General features: G+C 43.6%; 1 protein-coding gene across 1 annotated transcript in view; it reads right to left on the bottom strand.

Moving 5' to 3' along the window:
* The window catches only part of LOC112217931 (gephyrin), a 166193-nt gene that overhangs the window by 60093 nt on the left and 86426 nt on the right, over positions 1–19674 (bottom strand). Inside the window, exons 7-8 of the mRNA XM_042300533.1 lie at positions 15365–15637; positions 9145–9279 (exon numbers count right to left, since the gene is read on the bottom strand). Of these exons, the coding sequence (XP_042156467.1) occupies positions 9145–9279; positions 15365–15637 (408 nt within the window). The remainder of the gene's footprint in view (positions 1–9144; positions 9280–15364; positions 15638–19674) is intronic.

Genomic DNA, 19674 nt, shown 5'->3' with positions numbered 1-19674 from the left:
AAAATCATTAAAGTAGTTGGCAATTTCAGTCGATTATGTAATGAATGAGCCATCTGATTCAATGAATGATGGAGCTGAGTTTGCCTTTTTTCCCAAAATTTAATTGAAGGTGCTCCAAAGCTTTATACTATTATTCTTTGTCATTTATCTTTGTTTCATAGTGTAGTTTCTTCTTTTTATTCAGTTTCATGTTTTCTTAATTTGCAGAACATTTTGCCAATAGGTTGTGCAGCCAGACTTCCCTCTCAACCATACATTTTTTTAAATTCCACATCAATCCACAGGGATTTAACAGTTTTTACAGTAATTTTCTTAATGGGTGCATGCTTATTAGTAACTGGAATAAGCAACTTCATAAATGTGTCAAGTGCAGCGTCTGTTTGCTCCTCATTACACACCACAGACCAGTAAATATTATTTACATCAACAACATAGGAATCACTACAAAGCTTATTGCATGACCTCTTATACACTATATTAGGCCCAGCTTTTGGAACTTTGGTTTTCCTAGATATTGCTACTATATTGTGATCACTACATCCAATGGATTTGGATACAGCTTTCAAGCACATTTATGCAGCATTATTAAAGATGTGATCAATACATGTTGAAGATTTTATTCCTGTGCTGTTTTTAACTACCCTGGTGGGTTGACTAATAACCTGAACCAGGTTGCATGCATTGGTTACAGTTTGTAGATTTATCTTGAGTGGGCAGCCTGATGAAAGTCAGTCGATATTTAAATCACTCAGAAAATATACCTCACTGTTGATATTACATACATTATCAAGCATTTTACACATGTTATCCAGATACGGACTGTTCCACCACTGGCATTTCTGTCTTTTCTGTATATGTTAGAACCTTGTATTGCTACCACTGTATCATCAAATGCTTTGTTTAAGTGAGTTTCAGAGATCAATGTCATCTGTTACTAACAAGTTATGAATTTCATGAACCTTGTTTCCTAAGCTACATATGTTAACGTGGGCTATTTTGAGGACTTTTCTGGGGCACTTGCTTGTTTTCATTGCTTTACTGGGAAGCTTAGCAGAAGTAGATATGATTATGTTATTTATGTTAGTACAGGGTGAACTTCCTACTAGGGCACACCGCCTCAGTGCTAACAGTAAAACTCTGGTTCATAGACACATGATTACTGCATACAATAGCTGTAGGATCAGCAGAGGCATTCAGGCCAGTTAAAGGGACATACATTAGGTTACTTACATTGTGTCTACTGATGCCCCTGGTGTAATGTACAATTGGTAAAGCATAATGATGACTCAGCGGCACAATGGTAGGGATTAACTGAGCTGGACTTGGGTCATTGATAAGTCATTGTCTCAACACAACCTTATAATGCTGTGAAAGGATCCAGGAACCAAAATGATTTGGGTGGATCCCATCCTCCTTATAAAACATGTTCTGTTTCCAAAAGGTATCGACATTGTCAACAAAAGTTACACCCAATGAGCTGCAATAATCACGTGGCCAGAATCCTGCTAAAGAGTTCAATGCCACGATTCAGAGATGGCAGAAGGCCAGATATGATGGGACTTTTATTGGTGTTTAGGAGAGAGTCAATCAGCTCTTTGAAATCCAGTTTCAACTGTTCAGAGCTGATGTCATTAAAACCCACATGGACTACGATAGAATCGATGTCCATGTGCTAGCGTAATACATTCAGGAGCAGCTTAGTAATGTCATTTACACGTGCTCCAGAATAGGACATTGTTTTTGCACCAGGTACAGTCACATATCTTAACATGGACTTGCCCGAAATCCCGGCTGGCGAGAAGGACGAGGAAATCCGCCCACTCCCACGCTTCACAGGATGGTGCCTCCGACAGATGGAGAAGCCCCACTCCCACGCTCCACAGGATGGTGCCTCCGACAGATGGAGAAGCCCCACTCCCACGCTCCACAGGATGGTGCCTCCGACAGATGGAGAAGCCCCATTCCCACGCTTCACAGGATGGTGCCTCCGACAGATGGAGAAGCCCCACTCCCACGCTTCACAGGATGGTGCCTCCGACAGATTGGGAAGCCCCACTCCCAAGCTTCACAGGATGGTGCCTCCGACAGATGGAGAAGCCCCACTCCCACGCTTCACAGGATGGTGCCTCCGACAGATGGAGAAGCCCCACTCCCACGCTTCACAGGATGGTGCCTCCGACAGATGGAGAAGCCCCACTCCCACGCTTCACAGGATGGTGCCTCCGACAGATGGAGAAGCCCCACTCCCACGCTCCACAGGATGGTGCCTCCGACAGATGGAGAAGCCCCACTCCCACGCTTCACAGGATGGTGCCTCCGACAGATGGAGAAGCCCCACTCCCACGCTTCACAGGATGGTGCCTCCGACAGATGGAGAAGCCCCACTCCCACGCTCCACAGGATGGTGCCTCCGACAGATGGAGAAGCCCCACTTCCACGCTTCACAGGATGGTGCCTCCGACAGATGGAGAAGCCCCACTCCCACGCTCCACAGGATGGTGCCTCCGACAGATGGAGAAGCCCCACTTCCACGCTTCACAGGATGGTGCCTCCGACAGATGGAGAAGCCCCACTCGATACAGAGCAGGGAAGGAAGGTTGCCGACGTCGACTTCAAAATCATAGGTGAAGGAGTAGGAGTAGGCACAGCGGCCGCAGACACAGGTAACCCCAGCAACAAAGGTGCAGGGAGATCAAGCTCCAGGGCGTCTACACTATTTGTTGTTTGTATCTGCTCCAGGCCTCTTGTTGGGAGTGTAGGCTGCTTTGCGGCAGGTCGCGGTCTTCGGCTTCCACGGCTTGTGACATGCGACCATCGTTGGTTGCCGTGCTCCTTCGACTCCACTATCAGGGGGGTCCCCGAGTGGGGAAGGGGTCTAAGGCAGTGCATCCCAGTGCCAGAGGTGTCAATACAGACCCTGGTTCGATTCCAGGCTGTATCACAACCGGCCGTCCCATAGGGTGGCGCACCGGCCCAGCGTCGTCCGGGTTTGGGTTTGGCTGGAGTAGGCCGTCATTGTAAATAAGAATTTGTTCTCAACGAACTTGCCTAGTTAAATAAAGGTTAAAGAAAATATACAGTGGGGCAAAAAGTATTTAGTCAGCCACCAATTGTGCAAGTTCTCCCACTTAAAAAGATGAGAGGCCTGTAATTTTCATCATAGGTACACTTCAACTACGACAGACAAAATGAGAAGAAAAAAATCCAGAAAATCACATAGTAGGATTTTTAATGAATTTATTTGCAAATTATGGTGGAAAATAAGTATTTGGTCAATAACAAAAGTTTATCTCAATACTAAATACTTATACCCTTTGTTGGCAATGACAGATGTCAAACGTTTTCTGTAAGTCTTCACAAGGTTTTCACACACTGTTGCTGGTATTTTGGCCCATTCCTCCATGCAGATCTCCTCTAGAGCAGTGATGTTTTGGGGCTGTTGCTGGGCAACACGGACTTTCAACTCCCTCCAAAGATTTTCTATGGGGTTGAGATCTGGAGACTGGCTAGGCCACTCCAGGACCTTGAAATGCTTCTTACGAAGCCACTCCTTCGTTGGCCGGGCGGTGTGTTTGGGATCATTGTCATGCTGAAAGCCCCAGCCACGTTTCATCTTCAATGCCCTTGCTGGTGGAAGAAGGTTTTCACTCAAAATTTCACAAATTTTGAGTGAAAACCTTCTTCCACCAGCAAGGGCATTGAAGATGAAACGTGGCTGGGTCTTTCAGCATGACAATGATCCCAAACACACCGCCCCATTCATTCTTTCCTTTACACGGATCAGTTGTCCTGGTCCCTTTGCAGAAAAACAGCCCCAAAGCATGATATTTCCACCCCCATGCTTCACAGTAGGTATGGTGTTCTTTGGATGCAACTCAGCATTCTTTGTCCTTCAAACACGACGAGTTGAGTTTTTACCAAAAAGTAATATTTTGGTTTCATCTGACCATATGACATTCTCCCAATCTTCTTCTGGATCAATCAAATGCTCTCTAGCAAACTTCAGACGGGCCTGGACATGTACTGGCTTAAGCAGGGGGACACGTCTGGCACTGCAGGATTTGAGTCCCTGGCGGCGTAGTGTGTTACTGATGGTAGGCTTTGTTACTTTGGTCCCAGCTCTCTGCAGGTCATTCACTAGGTCCCCCCGCGTGGTTCTGGGATTTTTGCTCACCGTTCTTGTGATCATTTTGACCCCACGGGTGAGATCTTGTGTGGAGGAGCCCCAGATCGAGGGAGATTATCAGTGGTCTTGTATGTGTTCCATTTCCTAATAATTGCTCCCACAGTTGATTTCATCAGACCAAGCTGCTTACCTATTGCAGATTCAGTCTTCCCAGCCTGGTGCAGGTCTACAATTTTGTTTCTTGTGTCCTTTGATAGCTCTTTGGTCTTGGCCATAGTGGAGTTTGGAGTGTGACTGTTTGAGGTTGTGGACAGGTGTCTTTTATACTGATAACAAGTTCAAACAGGTGCCATTAATATAGGTAACGAGTGGAGGACAGAGGAGCCTCTTAAAGAAGAAGTTACATGTCTGTGAGAGCCAGAAATCTTGCTTGTTTGTAGGTGACCAAATACTTATTTTCCACCATAATTTGCAAATAAATTCATAAAAAATCCTACAATGTCATTTTCTGGATTTTTTTCTTCTAATTTTGTCTGTCATAGTTGAAGTGCACCTATGATGAAAATTATAGGCCTCTCTCATCTTTTTAAGTGGGAGAATTTGCACAATTGGTGGCTGACTAAATACTGTTTTGCCCCAATGTATACACTACAGTTCAAAAGTTTTTGGGTCACTTGTCCTTGTCATTGTAAATAAGAATTTGTTCTCAACGGACTAATGTTTTGTTCTTTAATTAAAATAACATCAAATTGATCAGAAATACAGTGTAGATATTGTTAATGTTGTAAATGACTATTGTAGCTGGAAACGACAGATTTTTTATGGAATATCTACAGAGGCCCTTTATCAGCAACCATCACTCGATGCAATGGCAGGTTGTGTTAGCTAATCCAAATTTAGAATTTTATAAGGCTAATTGACCCTTTTGCAATTCTGTTAGCACAGCTGAAATCTGTTGTTCTGATTAAAGAAGCAATAAAACAGTCCTTTTTTAGACTATTTGAATATCTGGAGCATCAGCATTTGTGGGTTAGATTACAGGCTCAAAATGGCCAGAAACAAATACCTTTCTTCTGAAACTCATCAGTCTTTTCTTGTTCTGAGAAATGAAGGCTATTCCATGTGAGAAATTGACAAGAAACCGTAGATCTCGTACAACGTTGTGTACTACTCCCTTCACAGAACAGCGCAAACTGGCTCTAACAAGAATAGAAAGAGGAGTGGGAGGCCCCGGTGCACAACTGAGCAAGAAGACAAGTATATTAGAGTGTCTAGCTTGAGAAACAGACGCCTCATAAGTCCTCAACTGGCAGCTTCATTAAATAGTACCCGCAAAACACCAGTCTCAACGTCAACAGTGAAGAGGCGACTCCGGGATGCTGGCCTTCTAGGCGAGACAGAGACAGAGAGTGAGAGACAGAGAGACATGTATAGAGAGAGAAAAAGAGAGAACAGCGACACAGAGGGATTGAAAAAGAAAGAAAGAGAAAGAGACAGAGAGGAAGAGAGAGAGAAAGAGAGAGCCAGAGATCAGGGTCAAACAGACCCCGCCTCCACACACACACACACACATGCTTCATTAATCCAAACTCAACCACTATGTAACTGCACTACATGCTCACTAGAGTGGAAGGGTACAACTACACCAGCATCACAGTCAGAGTGTGTGTTACTCTGTGCCTGTGAGAAAGGATGTGTAGTGTTTGCAGATCTGAGTGCTGGTTTGACTGCATATGTTTGTTTCACTATGTTTGTATGTGTGGAGTTTGTGATTGAGCAGTGTGCCTGGTAGCAGTGTGCCTGTCAGCAGTGTGTGCCTGGTAGCAGTGTGTGCCTGCCCTGGTAGCAGTGTGCCTGTCAGCAGTGTGTGCCTGGTGTGCCTGTCAGCAGTGTGTGCCTGGTAGCCTGTGTGCCTGGTAGCAGTGTGCCTGTCAGCAGTGTGTGCCTGGTAGCAGTGTGCCTGGTAGCTGGTGTCAGCAGTGTGTGCCTGGTAGCAGTGTGCCTGGTAGCAGTGTGCCTGGTAGCAGTGTGCCTGGCAGTGTGTGCCTGGTAGCAGTGTGCCTGGTCAGCAGTGTGTGCCTGGTAGCAGTGTGCCTGGCAGCAGTGTGTGCCTGGCAGCAGTGTGCCTGGTAGCAGTGTGCCTGGTAGCAGTGTGCCTGCCTGGTAGCAGTGTGCCTGGTAGCAGTGTGTGCCTGGCAGCAGTGTGTGCCTGGTGCCTGGTAGCAGTGTGCCTGGCTGTGTGTGCCTGGCAGCAGTGTGTGCCTGGTAGCAGTGTGCCTGGTAGTAGTGTGCCTGGTAGCAGTGAGACAGTCTGTGTGTGTCTGTCTGTGTTCATTTTCATGTTGTGTTATTTGTGTGTGCATGCGTACATTGAAAGTTTGTGTGTGTGTGTGTGTGTGTGTGTGTGTGTGTGTCTGCTCCTGGGCTGTGTAGACAGACAGCTTTGGACATTGGAGCTGTGCGTCTGGGTGCCTCTCTCTTTGGTGTGTGTGTGTCTGGTCTGGAGGCAGAGCAGCAGAGGGTATTTCCGCTTCAAATTAAGACTTGTGAGAACATGTGGTGAGAGGCGCCACACACACACACACACACACACACACACACACACACACACACACACACACACACACACACACACACACACACACACACACACACACACACACACACACACACACACACAGTCGTGCTGACTCATGTGGGGGATAAAGAAACTCCTGACAGAGGCAGCAACTCAAACTGGGTCATTAACAAAAGGGCTTTAGTTTAGTGATGTAGAGTACTAGGCCTCGTACTGCAGTGGTACTAGTAACATAGAGACAGCAGCACCATGGCTACTCCTCACATTACACGTCCTCTATACAGAACATATAGAACACAAGTTATACAATAACACCACTGAAGAGGATAGGAGCACAGTTCTCTAGACTCTACGTCCTTACATACAGAGAACAAGACTCTATACTCTAGAATCAACAACAACCCCAGGTTACTGTAAGTACGTGGAGTCAATCTTCTTGGAACTTTTGGACATAGAATCATCTCAGTTTTCATTGTTGCTAAGCAACATAGCAACAATGAAAACTGAGATGATTCTAAGTACGCATCTGCTTATGACACCAACAAAACTTTGTACATTCATTGTAAATTAAAAACACAGACATTGAGTCACTTCTCACGGTATATTCATCCGCAGGTCTCCACAGTGTACCATTCTAAGACACCAGTATATAAAGACCCACGTGGCACATGGACAGACTGACTGAACCTGTAAAGCTGCAGTAGCAGATCTATGTACACTGTATATATAGACTGAGTATGCAAAACAAACATTAAAGGCACCTGCTCATTCCATGACAGACAGACCAGGTGAAAGCTATGATCCCTTAGTGATGTCACCGGTTAAATCCACTTCAATCAGTGAAGATGAAGGGGAGGGGACAGATGGATGTTTAAGCCTTGAGACACTTGAGACATGGATTGTGTATGTGTGCCGTTCAGAGGGTGAATTGGCTAGACAAAATATTTAAGTTCCTTTTAACGAGGTTTAACGAGTAGGTGCCAGGCTCATCAGTTTCGTCAAGAACTGCAACGTTGCTGGACGTTTCACGCTCAACAGTTTCCAGTGTGTATTTAGAATTGTCCACCACCCAAAGGTCATCCAGCCAACTTGATACAATTTTTGGAAACACTGGAGTCAACATGGGCCAGCATCCCTGTGGAAACACTTTCAACACCTTGTAGAGTCCATTCCCTGACGATTTGAGGCTGCACTGTGCGATCCTAATGTTTGGTATACCCAGTGTATATATGGGTCGCTCTCCTTCAGCCATTCCCATAGAAACCTCTGGTCTATTCTCATGACACTTTCCCAGGAGACAAGACAGATGAGGTGAGAGATTGGATAGATAGATTTAGATAGAGAGAGATACATAGAGGAATATAGGGAGAGAGAGATACATAGAGAGAAATAGAGGGAGCGAGAGAGAGCGATATATAGAGAGAAATAGAGCGAGCGAGAGAGAGCGATATATAGAGAGAAATAGAGGGAGCGAGAGAGAGCGATATATAGAGAGAAATAGAGGGAGCGAGAGAGAGCGATATATAGAGAGAAATAGAGGGAGCGAGAGAGAGCGATATATAGAGAGAAATAGAGGGAGCGAGAGAGAGCTTACTATTATCATTGCGTTTACTTGATAGCTACCTACACAAATAGCTAGCTAGAACAAAGTGTTAATAAGATAAATTCATTTAAAAATATTAAAAGCAATACAAATAAGTTATCCAGTAGGCATCTACTGAGGGAGCTAAGAGCTGTGTTGTCAGAATATAGGGAGAGAGAGATACAGAGAGAAATAGAGGGAGCGAGAGAGAGCGATATATAGAGAGAAATAGAGAGAGAGAGAAAGAGAGAGAAATAGAGAGAGAGGGAGAAATAGAGGTAGAGAGAAATAGAGAGGGAGAGAGATTGTGACAGATAGAGAGATAAATAGAGGTAGAGAGATAGCCCTTGAATTGAAATTGAAAATTGAATTGAGAAAGAGAACTAGAGAAAGAGAGAGAACGAGAGAGAGACAGACTGCATCTCTGAATGTTAGACCTGCAGGAGAGACTGGAGTGGGTTAACTTAGGCAGGGGATGGTGAAGGGTCTGTGTGTGTGTGTGTGAGAGAGAGCTAGTGCTGGGTCTATTCAATATATTTCCATTCAAAAGGGTTACCAACTTGACCCAAGCAAACAAGCATAAAACACACAACCGCTACCATACTAGCCAGAGCAGGTTCTCCTCCACACACAACCGCTACCATACTAGCCACAGCAGGTACTCCTCCACACACAACCGTTACCATACTAGCCACAGCAGGTTCTCCTCCACACACAACGGTTACCATACTAGCCACAGCAGGTTCTCCTCCACACACAAGCACACACTTTGGTTTGTCATAGCACAGTGATGATAGACACTGAAGAAAACACTGCTGCAGAAAAATGCTGTCTGTGTGTGTGTGTGTGTGGCCTTACTTTGGGCGTGGGGCAGGAGGCGGTAGAGAGCCGTGAGGTGGCCTGGGCGCGGGGCGACTCAGAGGGCGTGGTGCTCAGAGAGCCTGTGTCTCTGGGGAGGACCTGGACACCCCTGGAGATGATGGAGTCTGGGATCTACCCAAACACACACACACACACACACACACACACACACACACACACACACACACACACACACACACACACACACACACACACACACACACACACACACACACAGAGAGAGAGAGAGAGAGAAAATAGCACTGACACTGACTGCAGAATATGTACTATAGATAACACACAAAAAACCCTTTAAAAAGGGACAATCTGCAACTGACTGCTTTGTTACCGTGTCAACTGCAGATGCCCTTTAACTTTGACTGTCTGCACTATAGCACAGCATCTTGTGCCTTATTGTCACATAGACAGTGCATATTTAACTGTCTGCACTATAGCACAACATCTTGTAGTTTATTGTCACATAGACAGTGCATATTTAACTGTCTGCACTATAGCACAACATCTTGTGCCTTATTGTCACATAGACAGTCCATATTTAACTGTCTGCACTATAGCACAACATCTTGTGCCTTATTGTCACATAGACAGTCCATATTTAACTGTCTGCACTATAGCACAACATCTTGTGCCTTATTGTCACATAGACAGTGCATATTTAACTGTCGGCACTATAGCACAGCATCTTGTGCCTTATTGTCACATAGACAGTCCATATTTAACTGTCTGCACTATAGCACAGCATCTTGTAGTTTATTGTCACATAGACAGTCCATATTTAACTGTCTGCACTATAGCACAGCATCTTGTAGTTTATTGTCACATAGACAGTCCATATTTAACTGTCTGCACTATAGCACAGCATCTTGTAGTTTATTGTCACATAGACAGTCCATATTTAACTGTCTGCACTATAGCACAGCATCTTGTAGTTTATTGTCACATAGACAGTCCATATTTAACTGTCTGCACTATAGCACAGCATCTTGTAGTTTATTGTCACATAGACAGTCCATATTTAACTGTCTGCACTATAGCACAGCATCTTGTAGTTTATTGTCACATAGACAGTCCATATTTAACTGTCTGCACTATAGCACAACATCTTGTAGTTTATTGTCACATAGACAGTGCATATTTAACTGTCTGCACTATAGCACAACATCTTGTGCCTTATTGTCACATAGACAGTCCATATTTAACTGTCTGCACTATAGCACAACATCTTGTGCCTTATTGTCACATAGACAGTGCATATTTAACTGGCAGAATGAATGACGGAGGACGGTGGTAAAACTCTAACCCTCCTTTCTAAACCAAACCTTTATTCATTTCAAACCCTATGCCTAAACAAAACATATAATTACAGCAGTGGAATATACAGTTCCTTATCATACCACATGCTTTCCAAACAGATCCTGTAGTTCTCTTAAAAACCTCTTAAATATAAAAAGTCCCCATATTTGGGGGCACTTAAAAAAATGTTTTATTCAATTCAGTCTGGTATGAGTACGGTATCTGCAACAATTTTTTTTTTTTTTTAACCTTTATTTAACTTGGCAAGTCAGTTAAGAACAAATTCTTATTTTCAATGACTGCCTAGGAACAGTGGGTTAACTGCCTGTTCAGGGGCAGAACGACAGATTTGTACCTTGTCAGCTCGGGGGTTTGAACTCGCAACCTTCCGGTTACTAGTCCAACGCTCTAACCACTACCCTGCCGCCCCAAAAAGCAAGGTCGTCTTGTAAGAGTCAATCCCCTTTATCATGACATGGTGGAGGCATGCAAAACTTACTTCCAGCCTGCTCAAATTCTATCTATAGATGAGCGCATGGTTGCCTCAAAGGCTCCAATTGGCTTGAAGCAATATATGAATAATAAGCCGACCAAATGGGGCTACAAGCTCTTTGTGCCGATTCAGCCTGCCTACACGTGGCAAGGCGATCACACCCACTGGGAAGGGCCTTAGTTAAGACTGTCATGCAGCTGATGGACTTCCCTTTACTTGGCATTGTGTACAAGCTCTTTGTGGACCATTTTTATACTAGTCCCATGCTTTTCATAGACCTCCTTGAAAAATAAAATAGGGGCTTGTGGCACCATTCATTCTAAGAGAATCAGTTTCCCCAAAACCAAGGTAAACGACATGACAAAGACAGCGGAGAGGGGGACCATACGTTGCATCAGGACTAACAAGCTGCTTTTTGTGAAATGGAAGGACACTAGGGAAGTAACCACTCTCACCACACAGCATAAGGTATTCAATAACGACCATGTCTCAAGGAGGGGGAAAAAGGACATTGGGGCACAGGTGAGGAAGAACGTCCCCATTTTAAAAAAGCGTCCTTTCAACCTCTCCAAATTGTCTTAATGTTGTAATTGCCACAGTGTCTCCTGACCCCTCCTGTCTCAGCCTCCAGTATTTATGCTGCAGTAGTTTATGTGTCGGGGGGCTAGGGTCAGTTTGTTATATCTGGAGCACTTCTCCTGTCTTATCCGGTGTCCTGTGTGAATTTAAGTATGCTCTGTCAAATTCTCTCTTTCGGAGGACCTGAGCCATAGGACCATGCCTCAGGACTACCTGACATGATGACTCCTTGCTGTCCCCAGTCCACCTGGCCGTGCTGCTGCTCCAGTTTCAACTGTTCTGCCTGTGATTATTATTATTTGACCATGCTGGTCATTTATGAACATTTGAACATCTTGGCCATGTTCTGTTATAAGATCCACCCGGCACAGCCAGAAGAGGACTGGCCACCCCTCATAGCCTGGTTCCTCTCTAGGTTTCTTCCTAGGTTTTGGCCTTTCTAGGGAGTTTTTCCTAGCCACTGTGCTTCTACACCTGCATTGCTTGCTGTTTGGGGTTTTAGGCTGGGTTTCTGTACAGCACTTTGAGATATCAGCTGATGTACGAAGGGCTATATAAATACATTTGATTTTGATTTGATTTAGAGACTGTGAATATGTAATAGAACTGGAATTATCACATTTACAGACATATACCACTTTGGGGAGGTTTAGGGACACTTGGAATCTTCCTGTGACCACACCTGACACCACTTATTAAAACATCTACCCATGTCCAGTTGTTAGGTCTAACAATCCCGTTTTTTTCTGATATTGTTCACATGTTGTGGAAGACATGTGTTTCTTTCCAAATATACCAAGATTTTGCATGTCAGAACGATGTAATTACACATGAATAGCAGTTATTTTGAGTCTATTTAGGTGGATATCTACATTTTGCCATTACATTGAAGAGGTTAATCAAGAGCTACTGAGACACTTCTAAATGTGATGATAGTACACTAATAAATGAATAATGAATGAACCTGGGCAATATGGATGGTATGACACTATTTCCAGGATGACATGGGGATGGATTATAGATCACAGAGATGAATCAGATCTACATGTAATGTATCTAGGGTTTCCTGGACACAGATTAAGCCTAGTCCTGGATAGTGCTTTTTTAAATTCTGGATGTTTAATCTGGGTCTGGGAAATTGCCCCATGGAGTCTTACCGATGAAAGTCCATGATAGGACAATGATAAAAAATGGCGGGATGGAGCCGGAACTGGACCACACACACGTTACCATGACAACATGGCCACAGCGGTATAGGTCCACTCTGATCTTGGACAGGACAGAACAATGGAAATGGACAACAGTCACTTCAATGGACAATGAATGACACACACACACACACACACACACACACACACACACACACATCCATCTGAAAAAAATGGCATATTTCACAGATTTTCCCGACAGACATGGAGTTGTTACAAGTGTACAGAATAATAATGAGCATGGTGGTTGTATGAAATATGGCATGGCGAGTTGTTTAATATGAAATACAGTGCCTTGCGAAAGTATTCGGCCCCCTTGAACTTTGCGACCTTTTGCCACATTTCAGGCTTCAAACATAAAGATATAAAACTGTATTTTTTTGTGAAGAATCAACAACAAGTGGGACACAATCATGAAGTGGAACGACATTTATTGGATATTTCAAACTTTTTTAACAAATCAAAAACTGAAAAATTGGGCGTGCAAAATTATTCAGCCCCCTCAAGTTAATACTTTGTAGCGCCACCTTTTGCTGCGATTACAGCTGTAAGTCGCTTGGGGTATGTCTCTATCAGTTTTGCACATCGAGAGACTGACATTTTTTCCCATTCCTCCTTGCAAAACAGCTCGAGCTCAGTGAGGTTGGATGGAGAGCATTTGTGAACAGCAGTTTTCAGTTCTTTCCACAGATTCTCGATTGGATTCAGGTCTGGACTTTGACTTGGCCATTCTAACACCTGGATATGTTTATTTTTGAACCATTCCATTGTAGATTTTGCTTTATGTTTTGGATCATTGTCTTGTTGGAAGACAAATCTCCGTCCCAGTCTCAGGTCTTTTGCAGACTCCATCAGGTTTTCTTCCAGAATGGTCCTGTATTTGGCTCCATCCATCTTCCCATCAATTCTAACCATCTTCCCTGTCCCTGCTGAAGAAAAGCAGGCCCAAACCATGATGCTGCCACCACCATGTTTGACAGAGGGGATGGTGTGTTCAGGGTGATGAGCTGTGTTGCTTTTACGCCAAACATAACGTTTTGCATTGTTGCCAAAAAGTTCAATTTTGGTTTCATCTGACCAGAGCACCTTCTTCCACATGTTTGGTGTGTCTCCCAGGTGGCTTGTGGCAAACTTTAAACAACACTTTTTATGGATATCTTTAAGAAATGGCTTTCTTCTTGTCACTCTTCCATAAAGGCCAGATTTGTGCAATATACGACTGATTGTTGTCCTATGTACAGAGTCTCCCACCTCAGCTGTAGATCTCTGCAGTTCATCCAGAGTGATCATGGGCCTCTTGGCTGCATCTCTGATCAGTCTTCTCTTGTATGAGCTGAAAGTTTAGAGGGACGGCCAGGTCTTGGTAGATTTGCAGTGGTCTGATACTCCTTCCATTTCAATATTATCGCTTGCACAGTGCTCCTTGGGATGTTTAAAGCTTGGGAAATCTTTTTGTATCCAAATACGGCTTTAAACGTCTTCACAACAGTATCTCGGACCTGCCTGGTGTGTTCCTTGTTCTTCATGATGCTCTCTGCGCTTTTAACGGACCTCTGAGACTATCACAGTGCAGGTGCATTTATACGGAGACTTGATTACACACAGGTGGATTGTATTTATCATCATTAGTCATTTAGGTCAACATTGGATCATTCAGAGATCCTCACTGAACTTCTGGAGAGAGTTTGCTGCACTGAAAGTAAAGGGGCTGAATAATTTTGCACGCCCAATTTTTCAGTTTTTGATTTGTTAAAAAAGTTTGAAATATCCAATAAATGTCGTTCCACTTCATGATTGTGTCCAACTTGTTGTTGATTCTTCACAAAAAATACAGTTTTATATCTTTATGTTTGAAGCCTGAAATGTGGCAAAAGGTCGCAAAGTTCAAGGGGGCCGAATACTTTCGCAAGGCACTGTATGTAGATACTCTATATATACAAAAGTATGTGGACATCCCTTCAAATTAGTGGATTCGGCTATTTCAGCCACACTCGTTACTGATAGGTGTATAAATCTAGCTGCCCCGGTCAACTGTAAGTTATTTTTCTGAGGTTTTCAACACTCACTACCAAACTGCTTCTGGAAGCAAAGTCAGCACAAGAACTGGGGAGCTTCATGGAATGGGTTTCCATGGCCGAGTAGCCACATACAAATCTAAGATCACCATCACGACGCAATGCCAAGCGTCGGCTTGGAGTGGTGTAAAGCTCTTCCCCGCAGCAATGTTCCAACATCTAGTGGGAAGCCTCTCCAGAAGACTGGAGGCTGTTATAGCAGCAAAGGGGGGACCAACTCCATATTAATGTCCATGATTTTGGAATGAGATGTTCGATGAGCATGTGTCCACATACTTTTGGCCATGTAGTGTACATGCGTCCCGATTGTCCACCCTTTTCCCACTGTGTTCACTTGTACACATTGAGTCATGGGTTTATGGTTGAAACTCCCTCTTTAGCCAATGCTTTGAAATGAAGGAGAAAGAATAGTGGAAGTGTACACAATGGAAGAAGAGAGGAATAGAGTGGAGAATGGGAACATAGACATTGCACCACCCTTAAAGTTCAGATCCCAGTCCTGTCAGGAAAACATTCCCACTACGTTCCCTTACCTCCCCATTAGTTACCTTAGCGGCGATGGAGGCTGCGGTGATGTGCGAGGACGAGGAGTCCTCGGTGGACGCCACGCCACTGTCTTTCTTGTCATCGTCCTCCTCCTCACACTGTACGCCCTTGTCCTCAGTCTGCCGCCGCGGCGAGCTGTTGGGGGGCGGCGATAGGGGCGGCGGGGGCGAAGGCAGGTCCTCTAGCTCGTCCACCGCCTCCTTCATCTTGACCACGGCGTCCCGTAGCAGGTCGATAGCGTGGGGCAGCGCGGGCAGGATGAACTGGAAACACTCCTGTTGGAGGAGGTTAGAGGTCAGGATGAGAGTTAATACAGCAGGATGAACTGGAAACACTCCTGTTGGAGGAGAGGGGAGGCCCAGAAGTTAGAGGTCAGGAAGATAGAGGGAGAGTTAGGGGTTATTACAGCAGGTCAATGGCATGATAGTAGGGTAACAATCTCAGTTCCGTCCTGCCTATGGCTCAGACTGTTAGCCAGTGGTATTCAATGTTGGGGTCACAACCCCTAGAGGGGTCGACAAATAAAAAACGTACAATTAATAAAAATATTAAGAGTGAAAATTATTTTATTGGACAATATACAGTACATACGATTTGGAGATAAGTTGAAAAATACAACAACAAAAATAATATTGAGTAAATATATTTATTGGTTCTCATAATTTAATAGTGATGAGCGATTTGAAGGTTATTTATTGATGTGAAAATGTGAATGTTCTGATTTTAAGGGTGTGTCATTACATTTGGGAAAAAAATGGGGTCCCCATAAATTCTGGCGGAGAAAATGAGGTCCCCCCCTGAAGAAGTTTTAATAGCACTGCTGTAAGGTCATCTTGGCTCTTGTTCATAGAGAGCTAGCAAGCTCATGTTGTGGGTTCAATTCCCACTGGGATCACATGCACATGTTAAATCCATGTGGATAAAAGCCTCTGCTAAGTGGTACATGAAGTCACTATCATACGTACACCTCCCTTGGATCTTTAAAACAAAGTGGGATTGAAATTGATGTAATTATGATTATTATTTTTTGCCATTGATCTACACCAAATACTCCATAATGTCAAAGTGAGAAAAAAAATTCTAAAAAACTAAAATATTCTGTAGCCTTTGCATAAGTATTCATCTCGTTCGTTTAGGCAAGCCTTGGCTTAACAAACACAGAAATAAATTACATGGAAATAAGAGTGGTCTAAATGATTTTTTAATGACTGCCGCTTCCTCTGTCCCCCATACATACAACATCTGTAAGGTCCCTCAGTAAAGTATTACATTTCAAGCAAAGATTCAACGACAAAGACCAGGGAGCTTTTGGAACTCATAAAGAAGGACAGTGATTGGTAGATGGGCAACAATAACAAATCCGACAATGAATATATCTTTAAGCATGGTCAAGTTAATAATGATGCTGTGGATGATGTATTAAACCACCCAGACACATGACAGATACAGTCGTCCTTCTGAACTGAGCTGCAGGACAGGAAGGAAACTGCTCAGGGATGTCACCATGAGGCCATCGGTGATTTTAAAACAGCTACAGAGTTCAATGGCTGTGATGGGAGAAAACTGAATCCACAATAATGACCTAGAGTGAAAATAGGAATGAAAATATATATTTTTTAAATGCATCCTGTATGCAAAAAGGCACTAAAGTAATACTGCAAAAAGAACATGGCAAAGGAATGCACTTCTTGGTACACCATTCTGTATACTGACGACACCATTCTGTATACTGACGACACCATTCTGTATACTGACGACACCATTCTGTATACTGACGACACCATTCTGTATACTGACGACACCATTCTGTATACTGACGACACCATTCTGTATACTGACGACACCATTCTGTATACTGACGACACCATTCTGTATACTGACAACACCATTCTGTATACTGACAACACCATTCTGTATACTGACTTCTGTATACTGACAACACCATTCTGTATACTGACAACACCATTCTGTATACTGACAACACCATTCTGTATACTGACCACCATTCTGTATACTGACGACACCATTCTGTATACTGACAACACCATTCTGTATACTGACGACACCATTCTGTATACTGACGACACCATTCTGTATACTGACGACACCATTCTGTATACTGACGACACCATTCTGTATACTGACGACACCATTCTGTATACTGACAACACCATTCTGTATACTGACGACACCATTCTGTATACTGACAACACCATTCTGTATACTGACGACACCATTCTGTATACTGACGACACCATTCTGTATACTGACAACACCATTCTGTATACTGACAACACCATTCTGTATACTGACGACACCATTCTGTATACTGACAACACCATTCTATATACTGACGACACCATTCTGTATACTGACGACACCATTCTGTATACTGACGACACCATTCTGTATACTGACCACCATTCTGTATACTGACGACACCATTCTGTATACTGACGACACCATTCTGTATACTGACGACACCATTCTGTATACTGACAACACCATTCTGTATACTGACGACACCATTCTGTATACTGACAACACCATTCTGTATACTGACGACACCATTCTGTATACTGACAACACCATTCTGTATACTGACACACCATTCTGTATACTGACGACACCATTCTGTATACTGACAACACCATTCTGTATACTGACGACACCATTCTGTATACTGACGACACCATTCTGTATACTGACGACACCATTCTGTATACTGACGACACCATTCTGTATACTGACGACACCATTCTGTATACTGACGACACCATTCTGTATACTGACAACACCATTCTGTATACTGACGACACCATTCTGTATACTGACGACACCATTCTATATACTGACGACACCATTCTGTATACTGACGACACCATTCTGTATACTGACGACACCATTCTGTATACTGACGACACCATTCTGTATACTGACGACACCATTCTGTATACTGACGACACCATTCTGTATACTGACGACACCATTCTGTATACTGACAACACCATTCTGTATACTGACGACACCATTCTATATACTGACGACACCATTCTGTATACTGACAACACCATTCTGTATACTGACAACACCATTCTGTATACTGACGACACCATTCTGTATACTGACAACACCATTCTGTATACTGACGATACTATATACTGACGACACCATTCTGTATACTGACGACACCATGCTGTATACTGACGACACCATTCTGTATACTGACGACACCATGCTGTATACTGACGACACCATTCTGTATACTGACAACACCATTCTGTATACTGACGACACCATTCTATATACTGACGACACCATTCTGTATACTGACAACACCATTCTGTATACTGACAACACCATTCTGTATACTGACGACACCATTCTGTATACTGACAACACCATTCTGTATACTGACTTCTATATACTGACGACACCATTCTGTATACTGACGACACCATGCTGTATACTGACGACACCATTCTATATACTGTTCTGTATACTGACGACACCATGCTGTATACTGACGACACCATTCTGTATACTGACGACACCATTCTGTATACTGACGACACCATTCTGTATACTGACGACACCATTCTGTATACTGACGACACCATGCTGTATACCGACCACCATTCTGTATACCGACGACACCATTCTGTATACCGACGACACCATTCTGTATACTGACGACACCATTCTGTATACTGACGACACCATTCTGTATACTGACGACACCATTCTGTATACTGACACACCATTCTGTATACTGACGACACCATTCTGTATACTGACGACACCATTCTGTATACTGACGACACCATTCTGTATACTGACGACACCATTCTGTATACTGACGACACCATTCTGTATACTGACGACACCATTCTGTATACTGACGACACCATTCTGTATACTGACGACACCATTCTGTATACTGACGACACCATTCTGTATACTGACGACACCATTCTGTATACTGACGACACCATTCTGTATACTGACGACACCATGCTGTATACTGACGACACCATTCTGTATACTGACGACACCATGCTGTATACTGACGACACCATGCTGTATACTGACCTGACGACACCATTCTGTATACTGACGACACCATTCTGTATACTGTATACTGACACACCATTCTGTATACTGACGACACCATTCTGTATACTGACGACACCATTCTGTATACTGACGACACCATTCTGTATACTGACGACACCATTCTGTATACTGACGACACCATTCTGTATACACCACCATTCTGTATACTGACGACACCATTCTGTATACTGACTTC

Source organism: Oncorhynchus tshawytscha, linkage group LG18 (genome assembly GCF_018296145.1).
Source record: "Oncorhynchus tshawytscha isolate Ot180627B linkage group LG18, Otsh_v2.0, whole genome shotgun sequence".
Classification (NCBI taxonomy): Eukaryota; Metazoa; Chordata; class Actinopteri; order Salmoniformes; family Salmonidae; genus Oncorhynchus; species Oncorhynchus tshawytscha.
This window is presented reverse-complemented; position numbering and strand designations above follow the sequence as displayed.